The sequence below is a fragment of the Ailuropoda melanoleuca genome, chromosome 12 (assembly GCF_002007445.2).
Source record: "Ailuropoda melanoleuca isolate Jingjing chromosome 12, ASM200744v2, whole genome shotgun sequence".
Lineage (NCBI taxonomy): Eukaryota > Metazoa > Chordata > Mammalia > Carnivora > Ursidae > Ailuropoda > Ailuropoda melanoleuca.
In genome coordinates this window covers 24,587,102-24,612,301 of record NC_048229.1, presented here as the reverse complement: position 1 = coordinate 24,612,301, position 25,200 = coordinate 24,587,102, and the positions used below count along the sequence as shown (strand labels likewise).

At 43.3% G+C, this 25,200-nt stretch overlaps 1 protein-coding gene across 2 annotated transcripts; it reads right to left on the bottom strand.

Moving 5' to 3' along the window:
* Positions 1 to 777: 777 nt before the first annotated feature.
* Positions 778 to 25,200, bottom strand: LOC105234580 (zinc finger protein 418-like). Of its 2 annotated transcripts, XM_034639330.1 has the most exons (3): positions 24,974 to 25,200; positions 21,965 to 22,091; positions 778 to 5,539 (listed from the first exon to the last, which is right to left on the bottom strand). In XM_034639330.1, the coding sequence occupies exons 1-3, from the start codon at positions 25,004 to 25,006 to the stop codon at positions 2,736 to 2,738; spliced, it is 2,964 nt and encodes a 987-aa protein (XP_034495221.1). In that variant the 5' UTR covers positions 25,007 to 25,200; the 3' UTR covers positions 778 to 2,735. The 2 variants fall into 2 exon arrangements, with proteins under 2 accessions (XP_034495221.1, XP_034495222.1); XM_034639331.1 differs by lacking the exon at positions 21,965 to 22,091.

The window sequence follows — 25,200 nt, the reverse complement described above, 5'->3', positions numbered from 1 at the left end:
GGCTTCCTGCTCACCAGGGAGTCTGCTTCTCTCTCTCTGTCTCCCTCAGCCCCTCCCCACTGCTTGTTCACTCTCTCAAATAAATAAATAAAATCTTAAAAAAAATTAAAAAAGAATGTGGAGAACACGTCAATAATGCAGAAAAAATTTAAAAGGGTACAGCTATTCATTTCATTGTGAATAGCGTACACGTGGAAACACACACTTGTTTCACTGTCCTGTTACAGGAAAATAGCCAAAGCTCAAAGAATAAGAAAAAGATATGCACAGGCTTTTTACCAGAGATGTAGATAGCAAATGAGCATTGAAAAAAATGCCCATCGTGAATCCTTACAGAAATACAATTAAAATGAGAGAACACTAAAAACTTATTAAAAGGGCTAAAATTAAAATGATTGCCCAAACCAAGTACTCAGAATGTGGACGAAACGGAACTCTCATACACTGCTGGGAAGATGCAAAAGGTATCATCAAAAGTAAAACATTTACATACCCTGTGACCCAGACATCATTCTCTAAGTTACCAACAGAAGACCAAGGAAACATACATTCACATAAAGAACACAAATGTTTATAATACCTTTATCTTCAATAGTCAAAATCTAGAAAAAACCCAAATCCTCATACACAGATAAACGGATAAACCAGTATATCCAAAAATATTACTCTGCAAAAAACACAAAAAAACCCCCACTACTCATATAGTATCATTAATGAATCTCAAAGTAATTGTGACACAGAAAGAAAAACAACAAAATACTCAATTCCAAACATAAATTCAAAAAATTCAAAGGTATCCATCCATCTATTGTTAAGAGAAAGTAAATCAGGGGCAAGGGAGATTATAAAAGGACATGAGGTAAACATAATGTCACAGATATGGTCATTACTGAGACCATGATGATGATTTCAGAAGTTTGTAACTATGTCAAAACTTACCAAATTATACTGTAAATATATGCAGGTTAGTACATATAAACTATACCTCAATAAAGCCTTAAAAATGGCTCAAGATAAAATATCTATGTCCCACTCTTTTTGTAAAGTAGGTTTGACAACCCCACACTGACTCCATTTCTCTTTCTCATGCCTGTGGGGATATTACCTCAGGGGCAGCAAATGTGGACAACAATGAAGAATATTTCCATATAATGAACAGGAATGCTTCCTGGGTCATAAGTGCCATATCTCAGGAATACAGATCCTCCTTTATCTTTTTTCCCACCAGTGTGGTAGTGGCTTTGAGGCAGACAGCACTGACAGGAAACCACAGAACTTTTGATTATTTTAGTTTTTATTTTTTTCTCTGATAACGACTTTACCCACACAAGATAAATATGCCTGGATGTCCTGAGATTTGTATACACACTGATTCTGCAGTCACTGTCACAGAAACTTGTCGGGATCCATTTTTAGAAGAGGCACATTGCATCTAGTTGGCTGCAGTCTCCTCCACTTCCTATTAAGCCAGTGTTTCTGTACCAATTATGGTTTCCTTTGCCCACTGTGGTCTTATAACCAGTAACACTAGCCCAATAAGACTGTGGACATCAGGGCACATGGCTGTTTGTAAAGCTGGGAAAGATAATCCCTCAACAGTGCTGACATCCCCTGTGGTATCTCCTTTGAGTAAGGGAAAAAAAATTCATGCTCTTTTCAGAAGCATCTGAGGGTTTCACACTTGCCCCCTCCTTGGGGTCATCACTGAGACTCCTAAAACACAAAGCATCAAGATCTCAAATGAAAACCAGAAAGCCCTGGACTTTTTCAGAGGTCGTGGGGCAGCAATGCAAATTTGGTCAAAACTGGCAAGCTATTTTCTACCATCCTCCTCCCCCTCCTCAAGCACAGGCAATCTGAGACTCCTAAAAAGTTCACCCAGCGATGCTTGCTGAGCCCATATCCATACATAAACTACCCCACAGAGTAAGTACAGCATCCAAGATGAAAGAGGACTTAAAGAGTAAGGCCTTGATCACCACATAAGCCAAAGCAATGTGTGGCAGACAATTACTGTTTGGGACTTGGAAGCTGGAAAAACTCATCACAAGTGTCACATGAGACTAACACGTCCCTGAAAAAGGCAGTCATTCTCTGTAAGCTGCCAGCCAAACTCATAAACCCTGGGTCATCAGTGATTCAGGTCCATACCCAAGGTAGTTAAGGAGATGGGGAAACTGACCCTAAGGGCTCAGGTTACTCCTACCCTGTTCTAACTCATAAGAGAACAAAGGTCAGCTTCCCTGAATACTCCGTGGAGGTGACTGCTGCACACTTTGCGGACCTCCCAGGCAGGAGAGGTGAAAGGCTTTGGTCACAAAATCTAGCAGTGGGGAGCGCCTGGGTGGCACAGCGGTTAAGTGTCTGCCTTCGGCTCAGGGCGTGATCCCGGAGTTCTGGGATCGAGCCCCACATCAGGCTCTTCTGCTATGAGCCTGCTTCTTCCTCTCCCACTCCTCCTGCTTGTGTTCCCTTTCTCGCTGGCTGTCTCTATCTCTGTCAAATAAATAAATAAAATCTTTTAAAAAAAAATCTAGCAGTGGGCTAAATTTAGAGAGCCCTGGACAGTTTAGAAAGTGCAACATATTTACACAAGCCTACAACATTACTGAAACTTACAAGGGATCTCCCACTGTGCATGTTTAGATGTCTGAGATTCAGTTCAGAGAGATGGCTCCTCAGAGTTCCCTCCGGTGTTGTTACAGTGAATAGGAAATTGCACATTCCCTGCACACCTAAGGCCTTTCTCTACTGTGAACTCTTTGATGTTGAGAGAGGGTAGACTTTCGTGTAAAAAATTTCCCACATTCACTGCACTCATAAGGCCTTTCTCCAGTATGACCTCTCCGGTGTTGACTGAATTGGGAACTATCCCTGAAGGATTTTCCACATTCACTGCACTCATAAGGTCTTTCTCCTGTGTGAACTCTCTGATGATAACGTAGTTTGGAGCTAGAGATAAAAGATTTCCCACACTCACTACACCCATGCGGTCTATCTCCTGCATGAACTCTCTGATGATAACGAAGGGTGGAACTGGACGTAAATGATTTCCCACATTCACTGCATTCATAAGGCCTTTTACCTGCATGAACTCTCTGATGATAAGAGAGGGTAGCGCTACTGGTAAAAGATTTTCCACATTCACTGCACACGTAAGGTCTTTCTCCTGTGTGAACTCTCTGGTGCCGAATCAGTATTGAGCTATTGGTAAAAGATTTCCCACATTCACTGCACTGATAAGGCTTTTCTCCCCTATGAACTCTATGGTGATAACCAAGGCCAGAGACAGATGTAAAAGATTTCCCACAGGCACTACACTCATAAGACCGTTCGCTATTATGAATTCTCTGGTGTATTGATAGGGAAGATTTTTGGCTGAAAGTCTTTCCACATTCACTGCACTCATAAGGCCTTTCTCCTGTGTGAGTTCTCCGGTGTTTATTGAATTGTGATCTATCCTTAAAGGATTTTCCACATTCAGTGCACTCATAAGGCCTTTCTCCACTGTGAACTCTGTGATGATAACGAAGGCTGGCACTAAAGGTAAAAGATTTCCCACATTCACTGCACTTGTAAGGCCGTTCTCCTGTGTGAACTCTCTGATGATAGCGGAGAGTGGAACTGGAGGTAAAAGATTTACCACATTCGTTGCATTCATAAGGCCTTTTACCTTCATGAACTCTTTGATGGTAACAGAGTGTGGAGCTACAGGTAAAAGATTTCCCACATTCACTGCACACATACGGTTTTTCTCCCGTGTGAACTCTCTGGTGCTGAATGAGCGTCCACCTATTGTTAAAAGATTTCCCACATTCACTACACTTGTAAGGCCTTTCTCCAGTGTGAACTCTCTGATGTAAAATGAGGTTATTTCTTCGGATAAAGGATTTCCCACATTCACTACACTCATAAGGCCTTTCTCCAGAATGAACTCTATGATGATAATGGAGGTCTGACCTAGAAATAAAAGATTTCCCACATTCATTACACTCATAAGGCCTTTCCCCAGTATGAACTCTCTGGTGATAACGGAGGGCAGAACTAGTGGTAAAAGATCTCCCGCATTCACTACATTCATAAGGTCTTTCTCCAAGGTGACCTCGATGATGATACTGGAGTGTGGAGCTACAGGTAAAAGATTTCCCACATTTACTACAAACATAAGGCTTTTCTCCTGTGTGAATTCTCCGGTGTCGAATGAGTGTCCACCTATTGTTAAAAGATTTTCCACATTCACTACACTCGTAAGGCCTTTCTCCAGTGTGAACTCTGTGGTGGTAACGCAGGCTGGAGCTAAAGGTGAAAGATTTCCCACATTCACTACACGCATAAGGTCTTTCACCTGAGTGAACTCTTAGGTGTATAATGAGGTTATTTCTTCGAGTAAAGGACTTGCCACATTCACTACACTCGTAAGGCCTTTCTCCAGTGTGAACTCTGTGATGATAACGGAGAGCAGTACGAGTGATAAAAGACTTCCCACATTCACTGCATTCATGAGGCCTTTCTCCAGAATGAACTCTTTGATGATAACGGAGGTCAGATCTAGAGATAAAAGATTTCCCACATTCACTGCATTCATAAGGCCTCTCCCCTGTGTGCGATCTCTGATGATAACTGAGGGCAGAGATAGAGGTGAAAGATTTTGCACAGTCACTACACTTATAAGGCCTTTCACCAGTTTGAACTCTACATGGAATCAACACTGAGCTATGGCTAAAAGATCCTGCACATTCACTGCACACATAACTGTTTTCTCCATTGTGCCATCTCTGGGGATAAATGAGGACAGATTTGTGGCTGAAGGATTTCCCACATCTGCTGCACTTGTATTGCCTGGACCCAGTGTGAGTCTTTCCATGTTGACTGAGGGTTGAGCTCTGCCTAAGGGATTTTTCACATTCACCAAACTCATAATGTCTTTTTCCAGTATGGAATCTCTGGTGTATAGCAAATGAAGATTTGTACCTGAATGTTTTCCCACATTCACTGCACACAAAACAGTGGTCCTGAACAAGCGTGTGTTTGGGACTGAAGGCTTTCTTGCATTCTCCCCAGGTATGATAACTTTTTCTGCTTTGTAAAGTTGCCCTGCACTGGGTGATCGTGTGTGGTTTCTCCCCAGTGTGAGTGGCCTCTTGCTGCAGCTGCCTTGAGCCAGACAGGAAGTTCTTCTCAACCTCTCCACAGGTAGACGGCTTTCCTGAATCATGGATTCTGCAGCTCTTCACAAAAGATGCCTTGTCCACACTGCATCTAAACGGTTTCTCTCCCACGTGCTGCTCCTGCTGCTGTTGAAACTTTGCACTGCAATAAAATCGTTTCCCACACGCCCCACACCTTAACAGTTTCTGGCTGTTTTCTTTTCCCTGGTGTTCAGCCAAGTGGAAAATGTCTCTCAAGACTGGACCACACATCTCACAGGGGTGGGTCTTCCGGGAAGACACAGCTGCCGTGGGCGTCCCGGCCTGTGACGCGCCTACAGAAGTGCCCTGTGCAAAGGGTGCCTCCGCATCCTCTGCTCCACAGCAGCAACCTGAAGGCAAAGAAACGCTGGTGAAATTCGAGTTCACTATCGCGAGGGGCTGAGCCCATCACATATATGCATCCATCTCGTCTAGGCAGAAGTGTATGACATGCTTTTTTAGACACACAGTTGGAATTCAGTTGAAGGAGCAGCCACTATGCATTATTTGACCCCTAAGATCACAGAATGGTGGAGACCTCACCAGGGAAGGATACAAAGACAGGCTATGAGACAAGAAACAGAGCCAAGGACTACAACTCATTTCTCTGCCAACCGTCTTTGGCAGGACCTTTGCTACTGCTGATGTGAGGCTGGGTAAAAGCATGCATCCAAGCCCATTAAAATCCAACAGCAACAGATTAGCTGCTGTTCAATGTCAATTCAGGGATACATGAACATCTCGTAGCCAATGCTGGAATACACGAACAGTGAGAGAAATGGGTGAGATGTGGAGTCCAGAGAGGTAGAAATTATCCCTGTGCTGGAAGTCATAGTAGAAATGATGAGAGAACTGACAAACTGGCAAAATGACAAAATGGAGACGAAAAGGTACAAATGAAGTGTGGCCACTGGAAATGGCATGAAAGTGTGGGTGAATAAAGACAGGTTCACCATGGGGGACCTGGTGTGATCTGAACACTCCAGCCACTGACCAGGACCAGGCCCCTATGAGTCCACTCTGCCACGTCTGCAGTCCTGCCCATCCTGTAATACACAAAGGATTCTTCCCTGTAAGCCCTGAGCAACTACATGGGACATGGACGATACAAGTTCTAAGGGAAAAACAGGACAAATGAATACCCAGCACTGTCCCGGGCTATTCAGCACAAAAGACAGCAAGGTGAGTGATGTCAGCATAAGAGCAGAGGAAATCAGCCTTTGCCTTCGGCAAGCTTAAGAGTCAATTAAGATACTACAGAACACAGGGGCACCTGGGTGCCTCAGCTGGTTAAGCATCTGCCTCTGGCTCAGGTCATGATCCCAGGGTCCTGGGATTGAGCCCCGCATCAGGCTCCCTGCTCAGCAGAGAGCCTGCTTCTCCCTCTCCTCCTACCACTCCCCCTGCTTGTGTGTTTGCTCTCTCTCTCTCTCAAATAACTAAAATCATAGAAAAAAAATACTACAGTGATACAATGGAGCATACAAAAACAGAATAACCACACAGAAAGGATCGATGGGGCGGGGCGCCTGGGTGGCACAGCGGTTAAGAGTCTGCTTTAGGCTCAGGGCGTGATCCCGGCGTTATGGGATGGAGCCCCACATCGGGCTCCTCCACTATGAGCCTGCTTCTTCCTCTCCCACTCCCCATGCTTGTGTTCCCTCTCTCACTGGCTGTCTCTTCTCTATCTCAGTCAAATAAATAAATAAAATCTTGAAAAAGAAAAAGAAGGAAGGGAGGGAGGGAGGGAGGGAGGGAGGAAGGGAGGAAGGAAGGAAGGAAGGAAGGAAGAAGAAAGAAAGAAAGAAAGAAAGAAAGAAAGAAAGAAAGAAAGAAAGAAAGAAAAGAAAGAAAGAAAGAATCAATCGATGGGGAACTGGCTTAGTGAAGACAGCTGGATATAGGCAGAAAATAAGAAGGGGAGAGCTTTGTCAGCCAAAGAGCTGATGCCACTGCATTCCCCTACTCTGCAGGGGACCTCAGCAGCCTCTGCTGCAGACAACGTCAACAACTCCTGCTACAGCGGCAGAACATCACACATCACACAGCAGAGGTATCCAAGTGTTTGTAGGCATGGACCCCATGTGCCTGCTCTGCAGAAGACCCCGGCAGCTTTTGCGCTAAGGTAATCAACAGCTATCACCATGGGGGAACTGCCAGAGAATAATATACTGAGTTAACCCCTCCACCCAAAAACGAGCTCACACCAACCCTGCATATACCCTGGACCCCAGCCCTGCAACTGCTCCATGGTTGCCTTATTCCATAACCTGACTCCATGGCTGTCACCTGAGTGCCCAGGTCTCAGGCACGAGAGCCATGGCCGTTGTGGGCTAGTCAGCTCCACCGATCCCAGAGACACTGGGTGTACCCATGCTCCAGTCACAGGCTCCATCAATAGTCAGTATACAACTGCATCTTACACAGCAAGTCAACACTGCAGCAGGGTATTCAGAAACTGGGACCCTAGAACTACTATTAATCCATGTCTATTCACACTCTTAGAACCAAGACACCCACTCCACGGGTGCCTGCACATAAGACACCAATGCTACCACCACCACAAAGAACCCAAGAGCTGGACTCGGCATCAAGGGAACCCCACAGCCAAAACATTTCCTGTGGGAGAAAGAGATCAGGAGGTTCCCAGTAGCATTCTCTACTACTGTGGACACACATCGCCTTGGCTACTGAGGACTCCTACAGTCTTTGATGACGCTGATCTCATCAGAGCTGCACTGACACTAAGCCTCTTGATCAAGCTGTAGTTGGAATTGCCACACACCACCAACCTGGTGCACTCACATCCACCCACAGGTAAAGATCTTCCCCACCAAAACCTTTCTGTAAAGTCTGGAAGAAGGGACTACTGCATGAAATGTATAGACATCAATGCAAGGCTACAAGAAACATAAAAATTCAAGGAAACAGGATACCCCAAAGGAAAACAGTAATTGATCAGTCACCCCAAAGAAATGCAGATCTAGAAACTGTCAAAGATTTCAAAATAATTGTTTTAAGAGAGCTCAATGAGCTACAAGAAAACAGACAATTCAATGAAATAAGAACAATTATAAACAATACAAGACTTTTTGACAGATAAGAAAACATAAAAAAGGACCAAAAAAATTATGGTATACTATACTGTACACCTGAAACAAACAGAACACTGTATGTTAATTGTACTGGAAAAGAGTTATGGTAAAGAATATGATGAATGAAATGAAAAATGCAGGGGCATCTGGGTGACTCAGTCAGTTAAGCATCTGACTCTTGATTTTGGCTAAGATCATGATCCCAGGGTTGTGAGATCCAGCCCCATGTCAGGCTCTGCACTCAGCATGGAGTCTGCCTGAGATCCTCTCCCTCACTCTGACGCCAACTTGAATGAATGAATGAATGAATGAATGACAGGAAGAAAGGAATAAAAAAGAAAGGAAAAGGAGAAGGAAAGGAAAAGAAAAGAAATGCAAAGGAAAGAAAAAGAAAAGGAAAAAGAAAAAGAAATGAAAAATGCAATGGAGAGCATCAACAGCCAGCCTCATCAATCCAAATCTGAATCGGAAACTGAATATGTCTCTTTTTTTTTTTAAGTAGTGCTCTGCACATTTTTTTTCAAAGATTTTATTTGAGAGAAAGAGAGGGGGAGAGCACAAGCAGGGGGTGGAGCAGACGGAAAGGGAGAAGCAGGGAGCCTGATGCAAGGCTCGATCCCAGGGATGCTGATCTGAGCCAAAGGAGGACGATTACCCGATTAACCAATCGAGCCACCCAGGCGCCCCTGAAGATATGTCTTTTGAAATCATTCAGTCAGATTAGAAAAAAGACAACTAAAAAGAGTGAATAAAGAAAGTCTATGTGGGTATAGGACATTATGAAAACAGAATAATATTTGCATTATGGGGGCCCTGAAGAAGACAGGCAGGGACAGAAATCTTATTTAAACAATAATGGATTAAAAAATAATGGACGGGGGCGCCTGGGTGGCACAGCGGTTAAGCATCTGCCTTCGGCTCAGGGCGTGATCTCGGCGTTATGGGATCGAGCCCCACATCAGGCCTCCTCCACTGTGAGCCTGCTTCTTCCTCTCCCAGTCCCTCTGCTTGTGTTCCCTCTCTCGCTGGCTGTCTCTATCTCTGTCAAATAAATAAATAAAATCTTTAAAAAAAAAAAAAAATTTAAAAAAATAAAAAAAAATAAAAAATAATGGACGAGAGGCGCCTGGGTGGCACAGTGGTTAAGCGTCTGCCTTTGGCTCAGGGCNAATAAAAAATAAAAAATAATGGACGAGAGGCGCCTGGGTGGCACAGTGGTTAAGCGTCTGCCTTTGGCTCAGGGCGTGATCCCGGCATTGGGGTTCGAGCCCCACATCAGGCTCCTCTGCTGTGAGCCTGCTTCTTCCTCTCCCACTCCCCCTGCTTGTGTTCCCTCTCTCGTTAGCTGTCTCTATCTCTGTCAAATAAATAAATAAAATCTTAAAAAATAATAATAATAATAATGGACGAAAACTTTCCAGATCTGTGGAAAGACATGGACATTCGGGTACATAATGCTCATAAGTCCCCCAAAAGACTCAAACCAAAGAGGACTTCAACAAGACACATTAGAGTTGACCCTTTTGAAGAACATGGGTTTGTGCGGATTCATTCATAAGCAGACTTTTTCCAATAAATCCAGTAAAATACCACAAGCGTATTTACTCTTCCTTATGATTTTAACATTTTTTCTCTACCTTACTTTAATGTAAGAATACAGTATACATATAACATACAAAACATGGGTTGACTTTATGGTATTAATAAGGCTTTGGTGGAGAACAGGCTATTAGCAGCTAAGTTTTGGGGACAGTCAAAAGTTATATATGGTTTTTTGGCTGCATGGGGGTTGGCACCCCTAACCCTCATGTTGTTCCAAGGTCAACTATATGATAAAATTCAAAATGTAATGACAAAGAGACTTTGAAAGCCGTGAGAAAAACTTATACAGGGGAACTCCCCTCCCCCTCATATGGCTATGAGCATTTTTCTCAGCTGTAACACTAAATACTAGGAGAAAGTAGGATGATGTGTTCTAAATACGCAACAAAGAAACTTCAAACTAAAAATACTTTACCAGCAAAGCCGTCCTTCAGAAATGAGGGAGAAAGATTTTCCCAAACAGAAGCTGAGGGAGTTCATCACCACTTGACCTACCCTACAAAAGATGCTAAACACAGTTCTTCAAACTGAAATGAAAGTATGCTAATTTGTAACATGAAAATACAGAACACACTGATACATGCAACTGTACAGTCATATTCAAAATATAGGAGTCCATCCTTATCTATTTCACTTTCTATGGTTTGTTACCCATGGTCAACTACAGCCCAAAAACAAATGATCCTCCTGTGCTTTCATATTGTCAGAAGTCAACACAGCCTAATGCTATGTCACAAAGCCTACCTCATTCACCTCATTCACCTCATCATTTAGGCCTCCTATCATCTCACACAAGAAGGGTGAGTATGGTATAATCAGATATTTTGAGAGAAACAGAACACATTTACACAACTTTTATATTATTATTACTATTATTACATTTTATTATTTATTGTTGTTAATCTCTTACTGTACCTAATTTATAAATTAAACTTTATCACAGGTATGTAAGTATAAGAAAAAACTTAGTATATATAGGGTTCCGTACTATCTGAAGTTTCAGGCACCCACTGGGAGTCTTCGAACATATCCTCCCCTGGATAACAGGGGACTACTGTACTCTAATACTTCAATAGTGTGATAATCACTCAACACCAGTATGGAGGACAAAACACCAGAGTATTAAAAATAACTATATCTACAATGATTTGTGAATGGTTACAAAATATAAAAAGATGTGGAGCACCTGGGTGGCTCAGTCAGATAGCGTCTGCCTTCGGCTAAGGTCATGGTCTGGGGGGTCCTGGGATCAAGCCCCCCCCCATTCCCCTGTAGGGTTCCCTGCTCAGCAGGGAGTCTGCTTCTCCCTCTGCCCCTCCCCGCTGCTCGTGCTCTCTCTCAAATAAATAAATAAAATCTTAAAGAAAAAAAAAAAAAGTAAATGGTGACATTAAAAACATAAAATGTGAAGGAGGTGAGTAAAAGAGTTTTTTTGTTTGTTTTAAAGATTTTATTTATTTATTGGACAGAGAGAGACACAGTGAGAGAGGGAACACCAGCAGGGGGAGTGGGAGAGGTAGACACAGGCTTCCCGCCGAGCAGGGAACCTGACGTGGGGCTCAATCCCAGGACTCTGGGATCATGACCTGAGCCAAAGGCAGACACTTAACCACTGAGCCACACAGGCGCCCAGTAAAAGAGTTTTTACATGCAATTAAAGTTATCAGCTTCAAACAGAATGTTGCAATATGATTTAAATAAGCCTCAGGATAACCACAAAGCAAAAACCTACAGTAGAGACAAAAGTTAAAGGAATGAAAGCATAACACCATTGGAAATCCTCATATCACAAAGGAAGACAGCAAGAGAGGAAGAAAGGTACTACAAAACACTAAGATGATAATAAAAAAGATCGCAAAAGAGATACCATGGCTGAAATCAAAACAAAAGGTTGAAAGTGAAGGAACTGAAAAAAATATTCCATACAAATGGAAACCAAAACAGAATATGGGTAGCTATACTCATAGCTGATACAACAGACTTTAAGTCAACAACTGTTTCAAGAGACAAAGAAGGTCATTATACAATGATAAAGGAATGAATTCATCAAGAAGATGTAAAAATTGTAGGTTTGTAAGCATCACACATCAGAGCATCTAAGTATTAAGCACATTTAACTAGCTCTGAAAGCAGAAAAGACAGCAATTAAATATTAATATCAATATCCCCTTTTCAACAATGGGTGGATATACAGACAAAATATTAGTAAGGATGTATCCGAATTGAACATTCTGGTCCCAATGGATCAGACAGACATATATAGAACACTCCATCCCACTACAGCAGCATACACATTCTCAAGTGCACACAGAATATTCTCTGGGATAAATCATACGTTATGTCAAACAAGTCTTAACAAATTTCAGAAGACTGAAATTCTATGAAGTACTTTGTCATAACACAATGAATAAAACTAGAAATCAATAACATGAGGACGGGATGCCTGGCTGGCTTAGTCAGTGGAGCCTGCGATTCTTGGTCTCAGGGTTGTGAGTTTGACCCCCCCCCATGCGTATAGAGATTACTTAAAAAAATATTTCTTTTTTTTTTAAATAAAATCTTAGGGGCGCCTGGGTGGCACGGTGGTTAAGCGTCTGCCTTCGGCTCAAGGCATGATCCCGGCGTTGTGGGATCGAGCCCCACATCGGGCTCCTCTGCTATGAGCCTGCTTCTTCCTCTCCCACTCTCTCTGCTTGTGTTCCCTCTCTCTCTCTGGCTGTCTCTATCTCTGTCAAATAAATAAATAAAATCTTTTTAATAAATAAATAAATAAATAAATAAATAAATAAATAAATAAAATCTTTAAAAAAAAAGCACATGGGTGCCTGGGTGGCACAGCGGTTAAGCGTCTGCCTTCAGCTCAGGGAGTGATCCCGGCGTTATGGGATCGAGCCCCACATCAGGCTCCTCGGCTATGAGCCTGCTTCTTCCTCTCCCACTCCCCCTGCTTGTGTTCCCTCTCTCGCTGGCTGTCTCTATCTCTGTCAAATAAATAAATAAATAATCTTTAAAAAAAAAAAGGCATGAGGAAGCTTAATAATTCAAATATGTGCTCATTAAACACACATGCCTATCCAATCAATTGGCCAAAGGAAAAATCAAAAGCAAAATAAGAAAATATCTTGAGAAAAACGAAAGTGGAAAACAAAACATATGGAATGCGAAAAAGCAGTTCTAAGAAAAAAGCTTAGAGCGATAAATGCCAACACTATATAAAAATCTCAAATAAACAGCCTAACTTTACACCTTAAGGAACTAGAAAAAGAACAAACTAAGACCAAAGTTAGTGAAACAAAGAAAAATACAAAAATCAGAACAGAAATAAAATAGAAACTAGAAAAACAATAAAAAGAGCTGCTTTTCTGAAAAGATAAAGTTGAAAAACCTTTAGCTAGACTAACTTAGAATAAAGGCAAGACTCAAATAAATTAATTCAGAAAATGGGAGAAATTACAAGGATCATAAAAGACTACTATGAACTATTATACACCAACAAATTAGAAAACCTAAAATAAATTCCTAGAAACACACAACATACCAACACAGAATCATTTTTTTAAAAAAAAATTTAAGTTTATTTATTTGACAGAGAGAGAGCAGGAGAGGACAGGCAGAGGGAACAGAAAAGGGAGAAATAGGCCCCTCACTGAGCAGGGAGCCAGATGTGGGGCTTGACCCCAGGACCCTGGGATCATGACCTGAGCTGAAGGCAGAAGCTTAATCAACTGAGCCACCCAGGCACCCCGCAACACTGAATCAGAATAGAAAATCCAAATAGACAAGGAAATTGAATCAGTAATCAAAAATCTCCCAACAGGGGCGCCTGGGTGGCACAGCAGTTAAGCGTCTGCCTTCGGCTCAGGGCGTGATCCCGGCGTTATGAGATTGAGCCCCACATCAGGCTTCTCTGCTGGGAGCCTGCTTCTTCCTCTCCCACTCCCCCTNCCCCCCCCCCTGCTTGTGTTCCCTCTCTCGCTGGCTGTCTCTATCTCTGTCAAATAAATAAATAAAATCTTAAAAAAAAAAAAAAATCTCCCAACAAAGAAAAGGAAATGACCAGATGGATTCGTGATGATTTCTATCTGCATTTTAAGGATTAAACTCTCAAGGGGCGCCTGGGTGGCGCAGCGGTTGGGCGTCTGCCTTCGGCTCAGGGCATGGTCCCGGCGTTGTGGGATCGAGCCCCGCATCAGGCTCCTCTGCTGTGGGCCTGCTTCTTCCTCTCCCACTCCCCCTGCTTGTGTTCCCTCTCTCNCCCCCCCCCCTGCTTGTGTTCCCTCTCTCGCTGGCTGTCTCTATCTCTGTCAAATAAATAAATAAAATCTTAAAAAAAAAAAAAAATCTCCCAACAAAGAAAAGGAAATGACCAGATGGATTCGTGATGATTTCTATCTGCATTTTAAGGATTAAACTCTCAAGTTCTTCCAAAAATCTGAAAGGGAAGAAAGAAACGTTTTCAAACTCATTTTAGGAGGCTAATATTAGGACACCAAAGCCAGGGAAAGACATTACAAGAAAACAAAATTACAAGTAAACATCCCTAATGAACATAGATGTAAAAAAGCTCAACAAAGTACTAGGAAACCAACTGCAACAGTATATGAAAAGAATCATAAATATGATTAAGTGAGATTTATCCCTGGGATACAAAGGTGGTCCCTCATAAGTAAATCAATAAATGTGCCATATCTTTTTTTTTTTCTTTTTTAAAGATTTTATTCATTTATGTGACAGAGAGACAGCCGGCGAGAGAGGGAATACAGCAGGGGAGTGGGAGAGGAAGAAGCAGGCCCCCAGCGGAGGAGCCCGATGTGGGACTCGATCCCGAAACGCCGGGATCACGCCCTGAGCCAAAGGCAGACGCCCAACGACTGCGCCACCCAGGCGCCCCATATCTTATTAACAGAACGAAGGCAACTCATATGATCATCTGACTAGATGTGGAAAAAACATCTGACAAAATTCAGAATCCTTTCACAATAAAAACTCCGCCAAAATTAGGTACAGAAGATATGCACAATACCACAAAGGCCATATATAAGCCCATAGCTAAGAATACATTCAACAGTGAAAGGATAAGACATCAGTAACAAGACAAGGATGCCTATGCTCGTAACTGCTATTCAAAGTAGTACTGGAAGTCCTATCCAGAGCAATCAGACAAGAAAAAGAAAGGTATCCAAATCAGAAAAGAAAGAAAACTGTCTGTTTGCAGATGACATGGATTTTATACAAAGAAAACCCTAAGAAGTCCCCCAAAAAACTCAAAATGAATAAACTCAGTAAATTTGCAGGATATAAAATCTACATACAAAAATCAGATGTGCCTATTACTAACAATGAAATATCTCAATAAGAAATTAAGAAACCAATCCCATTTGGAAGAATATTAAAAAATATAATACTTAGAAATAAATTTAGCCAAGGAGATGAAAGATGTGTACAATGAAAAAGACACCAATGAAAGAAACTGAAGACACAAATAAATGGAAAGATATTCCATGTCTGTGGACTGTAAGAATTACAATTAAAATGTTCCTACTACATAAAGCAACCTAAAATTCAATGCAATATGTACCAAAATTCCAATGGCATTTTTACCAGAAACAGAAAAAGAATCCTAAAATTTGCCCCACAAATGACCTCAAATAGCCAAAGAAACCTTGATCGTAAAGATCAAAATTAGAGGGACCACACTTTGTGAATTCAAACTATAGTACAAACACTACGGTACTGGAATAAAAACAAACATGCAAACCGGAGAAATATGATAGAAAGCCCAGAAATAAACCCACACAGATATAGTCAACTACTCTTTGACAAGGGTGCCAAGAACACACACGGGAAAAGGATAGTCTCTTCAATAAATGGTGCTGGGAAAGCTGGATATGCACATGCCAAACAAGAAACCAGGACCCTACCTTACACCACTCACAAAAATTACCTCGAAATGGATTAAAGACTTCAATGTAGACATGAAAATGTGAGACTTCTTGGGAAAAAAAATAGAGAAAAAGCTCCTTGACACTGGTCTTAACAATGAGTTTTCAGATAGGAAACAAAAACCAAAGGCAACAAAGGCAAAAATAAAGTCCAGCTACATCAAACTAAAAATCTTCTGCAAAACAAAGGAAACAATCAACAAAATATAAAGGGAGAAAATATTTGCAAATGCTTTACCTCATAATCGTTAACATCTAAAATATATAAGGTACTCATACAACTGACTAACAAAGAAGCAATTGGATTAATATATTGGCAAAGAACCTGAAAGACATTTTATTAAAGAAAATCTACAAACAGCCAACAGGTATATGAAAAAATGCTCTTTCCCACTAGTCATCAGGAAAATGCACATCAAAACCACAATGATGTATCACCCCACACTTGATAAGATCGTTACCTTCAAAAAGAGCAGAGATAAGTGTTGGTGAGGGTGAAGGTAGACAGAACCCTTGTACACTGTGGTTAGAAGGTTTAGGGGGAAAAAAAAAAGCCAAAACATAGAAACAGAGAGTATAGTCATATTTATTTATTTTTTAGTTTTAAGGCATTTTTTTTATGATGTTTCACAGATACTGTGTTTCTACAAAGTGAAAGTCTGTGGCAACGCTGCAATGAACAAGTTTATTGGCACCATCTTTCCAACAGCATTTGCTCACTTCATGTCCGTATCAAATTTTGGTAATTCTTGTAATATTTCAAATGTTTCCAGTATTACCGTATTTGTTATGGTGATCTGTGATCAGAGACCTTTGTTACTACTGCAATTGTTCTGGAGCGCCACAAACCACACCCATATGACATTTAACATAATCAATAAACGATAAATGTTGTGTCTCTTCTAACTGTTCCATGACCAGTCACTGACCTATCTCTTTCTCTTGGGCCACTCTATTTCCTGAGACACAACAGCACTGAAATTACACCAATTCATAACTCTACAATAGCTTCCAGGTGTTCAAGTGAAAAGAAGAGTGACACATCTTTCACTTTAAATTAAAAGCTAGAAATGATTACACTTAGCGAGAAAGGTATGTCAAAAGCCAAGACAGGCCAAAAGCTAGCTAGGCCTCTTGAGCCCAACAGCTGGCCAAGTGTAGTCAAGTTGTGAATGCAAAAAAATCACAAAAAGTCTGTGAAGGAAAGTAAAAGTGCTACTCCAGTGAACACACAAATAATAAGAAAGCAAAACAGCCTTACTACGGTTACACAGAAAGTTTTAGTGGTCTGCACAGAAAATCAAAGTGGCCACAACATTCCGTTAAGCCAAAACCTAATCGAGAGCGAGGTCCTAAGTGTCTCTGATTCTAGGAAGGCTGAGAGGGGTGAGGAATCGGCAGAAGACAAGTTCAAAGTTAGCAGAGATTGGTTCCTGAGATTAAAGGAAAGCAGCCATCTCCAGACCATCAAAATACAAAGTACAAAGTGCTGATGCAGAAGGTGCAGCACGTGATCCAGAAGATCTAAGATCGTTCATGAAGGTGGCTACACTAAACAAATTTTCAATACAGACAAATCAGCCTCCTATTGGAAGATCCCATCTAGCACTTTCAGAGCTAGAGATGTCATGCCTGGCTTCAAAGGATAGGGCAACTCTCTCATTAGGGGCCGGTGCTCATTAATCATTCTGAAAATCCTAGGACCGTTAAGAATTATGCTGAATCTACTCTGCCTGAAAGACTGGATGACAGCACCCTGTTTATAATATGGTTTACTGGCTATTTTAAACACATTGTTGAGATGTACTGCTCAGAAAAAAAGATCTCTTTCAAAATATTACTACTCATTGACAAAGCAGCTGGTCACCCAAGAGCTCTGATGGAGATGTACATTAATGTTTTCATGCTTGCTAACACAACATCCATTCTGTAGCCCATGCAGCCTAAGTAATTTTGACTTTAAAAAAAAAAAAAAAGATTTATTTGAGAGAGTGCACATGCGCACAGGAGCAGGAGGAGTAGGAGGAGAAAGAATCTCAAGCAGGCTCCCAGGTGACCTTGGAGCCCGACGTGGGGCTTGATCTCACGACCCTGAGATCACAACCTGAGCCGAAACCAAGAGTCAGACACTTAACCAACTGCACCATCCAGGCACCCCAATTTTGACTTTCAAGCCTTATTATTTAAGAAATACAATTTGTTGAGAATGAGCCTTGTGTCGGGGTCCACACTCAGCATGGAGTCTGCTAGTAAAACCCTCTCCCTCTACTCCCCCCACCCCTCACACACACATGCACTCTCCCTCTCTCTCAAATAAATAAATCTAAGAAAGAAAGAAATATAATTTGTAAGGTGAGGGCTACCATAATGGTTTTTCTGATGGATCTGGTCAAAGTAAATCGAAACTTTCTGGAAAGGATTCATCATTCCAGCTGCCATTCATGGGTGGCATGGGTGGCATATCAACAGGAGTTTGGAAATTGATGTCAACCCTCATGGATGACTTTGAAGGGGTCAAGACTTCCATGGAGAAAGTAACTGCAGATGTGATAGAAATGGCAAGAGAACTAGAATTAGAAGTGGAGCCTCCGGGGGTGCCTGGTGGCTCAGTTGGTTGAGCATCCGACTCTTGATTTTGGCTCAGGTCATGGTCTCAGGGTCCTGGGATCAAGCCTGGCACTCAGCATGGAATCTGCTTGTCCCTCTTCCCCTGTTCCTCCTCCCACTCTCTTGCTCTCTTTCTATCAAATAAATAAAATCTTTAAAAAAAAAAATGGAGCCTGAAAATATGATTGAATTGCTGCAAGTTCATGATAAAAAAAATTTTTTTAAAGATGTAATTTATTTATTGACAGACAGAGAGACAGCCAGCAAGAAAAGGAACACAAGCAGGGGGAGTGGAAGAGGAAGAAACAGGCTTCCCGCTGCGCAGGGAGCCCGATGCAGGGCTCAATCCCAGGACCCTGGGATCACGCCCTGAGCCAAAGGCAGATGCCCAACAACTGAGCCACCCATGCCCCCTCATGATAAAATTTGAATGGATATAAGACTGATGAATCACAGATCTGTACCCCTGAAACAAATAATACATTACATGTTAATTAATTGAATATAAATGTTAAAAAATTAAAATTAAAAAAAATTTTTGAATGGATGAGAAGTTGCTTCGTATCGATGAGCAAAGAAAGTTTATTCAGATGGAATCTAAAATTTAAAAACATGTTTTAAAAAACACTGTATTTCATTATACTAGAATTAAAATTATTTTAAAAATTCAAAAAAAAGAGACGGAATCTACTCCTGATGAAAATGCTGTAAAGACTGTGGAAATGGCAACAAAGAATTGAGAATATTACATAAACTTAGCTGATAAAGCAGCAACAGGATTTGAGAGGACTGACTGCAATTCTGAAAGAAGTTCTACTAGGGGTAAAATGCTGTAAAACAGCATCACATGCTACAGAGAAATGGCTTATGAAAGGAAGAGTCAATCAACGCAGCAAGCTTCATTGTTGTTTTATTTTAAGAAATTGCCACAGCTCCCCTAACCTTGCAACCTACCACCCTGACCAGTCAGCAGCTATCAATATCAAGGCAAGACCCTTCACCAGCAAAAAAAATACTTGCTGGAATTTCAGATGATGGTAGCATTTTTCAGCAGTAAAATATTTTTAAATGTACATTTTTTTTCTGGGGGGGCATAATGCTCTGGCACGCTTAGTAGACTACAGTATAAACAGGAGCACCTGGTGGCTTAGTCAGTTAAGAGTCCAACACTTGGGGCGCCTGGGTGGCTCAGTCGTTAAGCATCTGTCTTTGGCTCAGGGCATGATCCCAGGGTCCTGGGATCAAGCCCCGCATCGGGCTCCATGCTCCGCTGGGAGCCTGCTTCTTCCTCTCCCACTTTCCCTGCTTGTGTTCCCTCTCTCACTGGCTGTCTCTCTCTCTCAAATAAATAAATAAAATCTTAAAAAAAAAAAAAAGGCCTTGGTAAGATTGCCTCCCTCTTCTGATACAAACTTCTCATTACCTCCAGGGTAGACATCCAAGTTTGCAGTCCTGACTCCTATTCCCCCTGCTCCTTGTTCCCACCTAAAAGAAAGACTTGTGGTTTCCTGAACATTCCATATTACCTCTAAGAATTTACACATCCTGGGGGCACCTGGGTGGCTCAGTCAATTAAGTGTCTGCCTTCAGCTCAGGTCATGATCCCAGGGTCCTGGGAGCGAGCCTGGCGTCATTTGGCTCCTGCTCAGCGGGGAGCCTGCTTCTGAACCGTCTCCTCCCAGCTCCTGCTCTCTCTCAAATAAATAAATAAATAAATAATCTTAAAAAACAAAAACAAAAAAGGGGCACCTGGGTGGCTCAGTCGTTAAGCGTCTGCCTTCCGCTCAGGGCGTGATCCCAGGGTCCTGGGATGGAACCCCGCATCGGGCTCCCTGCTCTGCTGGGAGCCTGCTTCTTCCTCTCCCACTCCCCCTGCTTGTGTTCCCTCTCTCGCTGGCTGTCTCTCCGTCAAATAAATAAATAAAATCTTAAAAAAAAAAAAAAGAGTCCAACTCTTGATTTCATCTCAGGTCATGATCTCGGGGTTGTGAGACCGAGCCCTTATCAGGCTCTGTGCTGAGTATGAAGCCTGCTTAAGATTCTCCCGCTCCTTCTGCCCCTCCCTGCCCGCTTGCGCACTCCCTAAAACCAAACAAGAAAAGACTATAGGGTAATAAACATAACTTATATTTACTGGGATAATGAAAAATTCATTTGACTTGCTTTATTGTGATGTTTGCTGTATTGTGGTGGTCGGGAACCAAACCCAAAATATCTCTGAGGTATGCCTGTAGAATGCGAGGAGCTGGGGTGTGGGGGGAAATGGGAAGATGGGCAAAAGGTACAAATGTTCAGTTACAAGATGAAAAAGTTTAGGCGCCTGGGTGGCTCAGTCAGTTAAGCATCTGCCTTCAGCTCAGGTCACGATCCCAAGGTCCTGGGACTGAGCTCTGCATTGGGCTCCATGCTCATTGGGGAATCTGTTTCTCCCTCCCCTGCCATGCCACTCATGCTCTCTCTCTCTCCCTCTCTCTCTCTGAAATAAATAAAATATTAAAAAAAAAAAAGATTAAAAAGTTCTGAATATGTAACATACAGCATGGTGACCACAGTTAATAATGATGTTGTATATGTGAAATTTACTGAGAGTAGATGTAAGCATTTCTACAAAAAAATAATAATATAATTTTATGAGATGGTAGATATTTAATGAACTTCAGTTGTGGAAATTACATTACAATACATGCATGTATCAAATCATCACACTGTGCACTTAATTTTTTTAACATATATGTATTTTTAAGATTTTATAGATTTATTTGAGAGAGCGAGCACAGGCAGGGGGATGAAAGTGGGACAAGCAGACGCTGTGCTGAGTGTGGAGCCAGATGCGGGGCTTAATCCGACAACCCTGAGATCATGACCTGAGCTGAAACCAAGAGTCAGATGCTCAACTGACTGAGTCACCCAGGCACCCCCGGTGCACTTTTACAATTTTGTATCTCCAGAAGGCTGGGGGGAAAAAAAGAAAATGCACCTAAACTACAAATGTTGCAGGAATGTGTTGAAAAGTAGCCTATGGTTCAAGTAAGTAGTGACTATGACAATGCATGCAAACCTGGCACAAGCAGACACAAGGAAATGTCAGCTAAAAGAGATCAAAAACTGGAAAACAGTCTTGCTCAGTCAGTAGAACATGCAATTCTTGATCTCAGGGTTGAGCGTTCAACCCCCAAGCGTATAGAGCTTACTTTAAAAAGAAATCAATCAACCAACCCTAGGATACAGAAGTGATAAGGATCTGTACACATTGATCCAAACAAAGGACAAGCATGGCGAAATTCATTAAGCTCACTGAAAACCTACTAACCTTGACTCCTTTCCTAAGAAGGGTTCAGTATAGCAGGTATTGAGGCTGCAGGGGAGAGAAGAGGGCAGTGCAAATAAACCAGCCCTATCAAAATAGCAATTACCCAGAAAGCTGAGAAGCAAGCAGTGCCCATGGTCCACATGTGAGAGACACTGAGAAATGGTGGGTGGGGAGGGTATAAAGCCTAGTTCAGGCCACTGGGGAGGGTGAGGGCCTTACCCAGTGAGGATATAAGTGTAAAGTTCTCCAGCATCACATCGTGGTACAGGCATCTCTGAGCCTCATCAAGGAGCCTCCACTCCTCCCAGGAGAAGTACACAGCAATGTCCTCAAAGGTCACACTATCCTGTTATGATGGGGACAGATGAAACCATGAACATTCTCTGGGGTCCCACAACCCATCTCACCACACATCTATCCCACACTCATCTTCCTTCAGAGCTCTCCACTTCAGAAATGCCAGGCTTAGGTGCCACTAATGCCCACCCTATCTTTAGGTTCTCTTTATTCACTGTGTTCTGCCCTCAGCAACATCAGGCAGGAGGAACAGAGATGTCATCCAAATTCCTCCTGACCTGTAGGGTCCACACTGTCAATTCCTCCAGGGTCTCTATTTCGAGACTCCCAAGACACAATGATATGTGGGCTCATGCTTTACCCTTCAGCTCCAACGCCCTGAGGCCCTTAGTTCACATTGCTTCTTGTTGTGCACATTGTTCTTTAAACTGTACCTCTCTCACATCTTCATTCCCCACAGCTGCACTCCCACAGCTCTACTTTGGCCAAACCCCTGAATTCTGCTTTGAAGGCCTCCTCTGTATCTCTGATCCTTGCTTCAATAGTAGCCACCCAGAGGCACATATGGATTACAGATGCCCATGACCCACTCCACTTCTGTACGGGACTTGCTGTACCCTCGCAGTCACAAATCCCACCCTCCACTCAATCTTCCCTAAAACCCCAATTCTTATAGTCTCCCTGCCAGGCATGACTTTCACAAATGACTACCATTTACCCCAGATCTTATCCACCAAGACCTAACTAAACACCCCAGACCACATGAAAACTCACCACAAGATTCTGGTAAATTCATACAGTAGTGAATTAGCAGGAGCCCTGCCTTCGGTTTCATCTTGCCTCAATAACTCCTTTGCCTCTGAAGCCATCTTGCACCCACACATCCTAAGGAAGCTTTAGCCACCTCCCAGATCATCCTCTCCCCCACACCATTTGCACTATCACTTCTCTCCCTCCCCTGTGTTTCTCATTCTTAGGTTCTCAACCAGGTGCTAAGCAAGAGACCCACTTCTCAGCATACACCCCAGTCTAACCTGTAAATAGCATTACCACTATAACCTACATTACACTTCCTAAATGTGATCCACAGTTCCATCCTGGTCCTCACAATAGCCCCCACTTTTGAAAGTCTGCCCCAGACCTATCCACCATCAAGACTGAACACCACAGACCCCACCAAAGCTCACCACAAAATTCCAGTGAAACTACAGTAGTGAATAAGCAGGAACCTGGTCTGTGTCATCTTGTCCCAATTACTCCTATGCCTCCACAGCCATCTCATGTCCACTCATCCCATGGAAGCCTTGATCACCTGCCAAACCATTCTCTCTTCCATATGGTTACCATGATCACTTCCCACCTGCATTTGTGTGCCCAGCAACACTAATCAGGAGCACAGCAAGACAATCATTCCTCATCATGCAGCCTCCTCTATCTGGCCAGCTAAGGGATTGTCATCATGACCAGCATTCCCCAATCTAAATGTAATCCACAGCTCCATCCTGGTCCACACAATAGTCACCACTTTTGGATGTCTTCATCTAAAACCTCCACCCAAGATATCCAGACCTGTGAATCCAGATATCCATTTGCTGTCTCCACTCACAATTCTCTGGAACATCTCAGACTCTTAACAGGACCAAACAAAACTCCTCGTAGTCCCAAAGAAAATTAACCTACCATCAATCATCCCATCCCAGTTGATGGAACTTCCATCCCTTCAGCCGCAAGGACCAAAAACCACTGTGGTCATCCTGGACTCTTTCCTTTCTCTCTCTCAACTACAACATCAAAAAATCTACCCCTCTTTAAAAAAAAAAAGGACAGAGTCCAACTTTTCACCCCCTCTACGGCCACCACTTTGGTCCATCAATCTGGATTATAGCAGCTGCCTCCTCCTAGGCTCCCTGCCTCCTCCGTTACCCCCAGAGTCTGTTATCTTTTCTGCAAACAGATGGATCGTATTAAGACTTAGGTAAGACCACCCCCCTTTATCCAAACCTCTCATTACCTACATAACAGATGCCCAAATTATCAACAGCCACATTTGAGGCCTGATTCTTGACCCTCAGCTCTTGGAAGCAGGGAGAATGAAAACAGGTTCAAGCATTTGCACACTTTGGTATTTATTTCTGGGATAACTTCTCACACCTGATTATACTGGCTGACAGCAACAGGAACACTGCATGTAACCCTTGGGCTGCACTCAGGACCCTGGGCTTGGGGTAGCCTCAAGGTGCCCATACCCAGCAGCTAGAAAAACAGCAAGGGAAGAGCCTCAAGATACCACAGTCCTGGACACCATACTGGTGATGTCAAGACCAGTAAGGGACTGAGGCAGCCTCTCCTTACTTGAATAGGTCTCTACGTGCTTTCACAACCTTCAGAACTTGTGGCTGAGGGGGGGAAACCAGACTGAGCTCGACGAGTTCAAGCCTTCCCTGCATCCCGCCCAGCCCTTGAACCAAGTGACCTCAGGCTACCTAACCTCTGTGCCTCAATCCTCAGTGCTTCTCCTACCAGCTCAGTGACCTCCGACAAGAACTCCACTCCCGGTGTTCCCTTGCCTCCATCACCCCCATTCCAACCTGTCCTCCCTCGAGCAACTTTTGGAAAGTTAACACCCTAACACTGTGTTCCTCTTCTGCTCACGACCGTCCAGTGCCCTAGGAACGAAGGTACCGCACCTCGACCCGCTATTCCGGGCGTGACTCCATCTCACGCTCTGTCGCCTGAGGGCAGAATCTTCCCGTCTCAGGCCCCCTCCAGCCTCTGCCCCAGCCGGCCCCTCAGCCCGGAGCCCGCTCCCGCAGCCAGCACGCCGGCGCTCACTCACGGGGCCCCCGCCCACCGGCGCCTCCCTGTCCCGGGCACCGAGGCCAGGGTCTGGGTAGGGGAACGGCGGGGAGGGCCCGGGGGACGAGCGTTTACCTGAGCCGGGTCCCTGGGCGCGGCCGCCGCCATCGGACTCTGTGGGCGGAGCGGACACCCGGGCCGGCGGTCCCCGTCCCGGCCCCGCCGCGGGGCAGCCCGGGCGGCGTCGCCACCCGCGGGCCCGCCTCTCTGCCGTGGGTACAACGACTTCTGCACCTTGACAGTTCCGTCACTTCAGTCCCGCCCCGGCACACCCGAGAGCAGCAAAATGGCCGCCACGAGGA

Bases quoted from the DNA above. Each gene is read 5' to 3' on its own strand.
- LOC105234580 (XM_034639330.1), bottom strand. From the start codon at position 25,006: ATGGCGGCGGCCGCGCCCAGGGACCCGGCTCAG. The intron at 22,092-24,973 runs GTAAACGCTCGT...CCATCATAACAG, and splicing joins CGCCCAGGGACCCGGCTCAG to GATAGTGTGACCTTTGAGGA. The intron at 5,540-21,964 runs GTAAGGCCCTCA...CTTTGCCTTCAG, and splicing joins TACACTTATATCCTCACTGG to GTTGCTGCTGTGGAGCAGAG.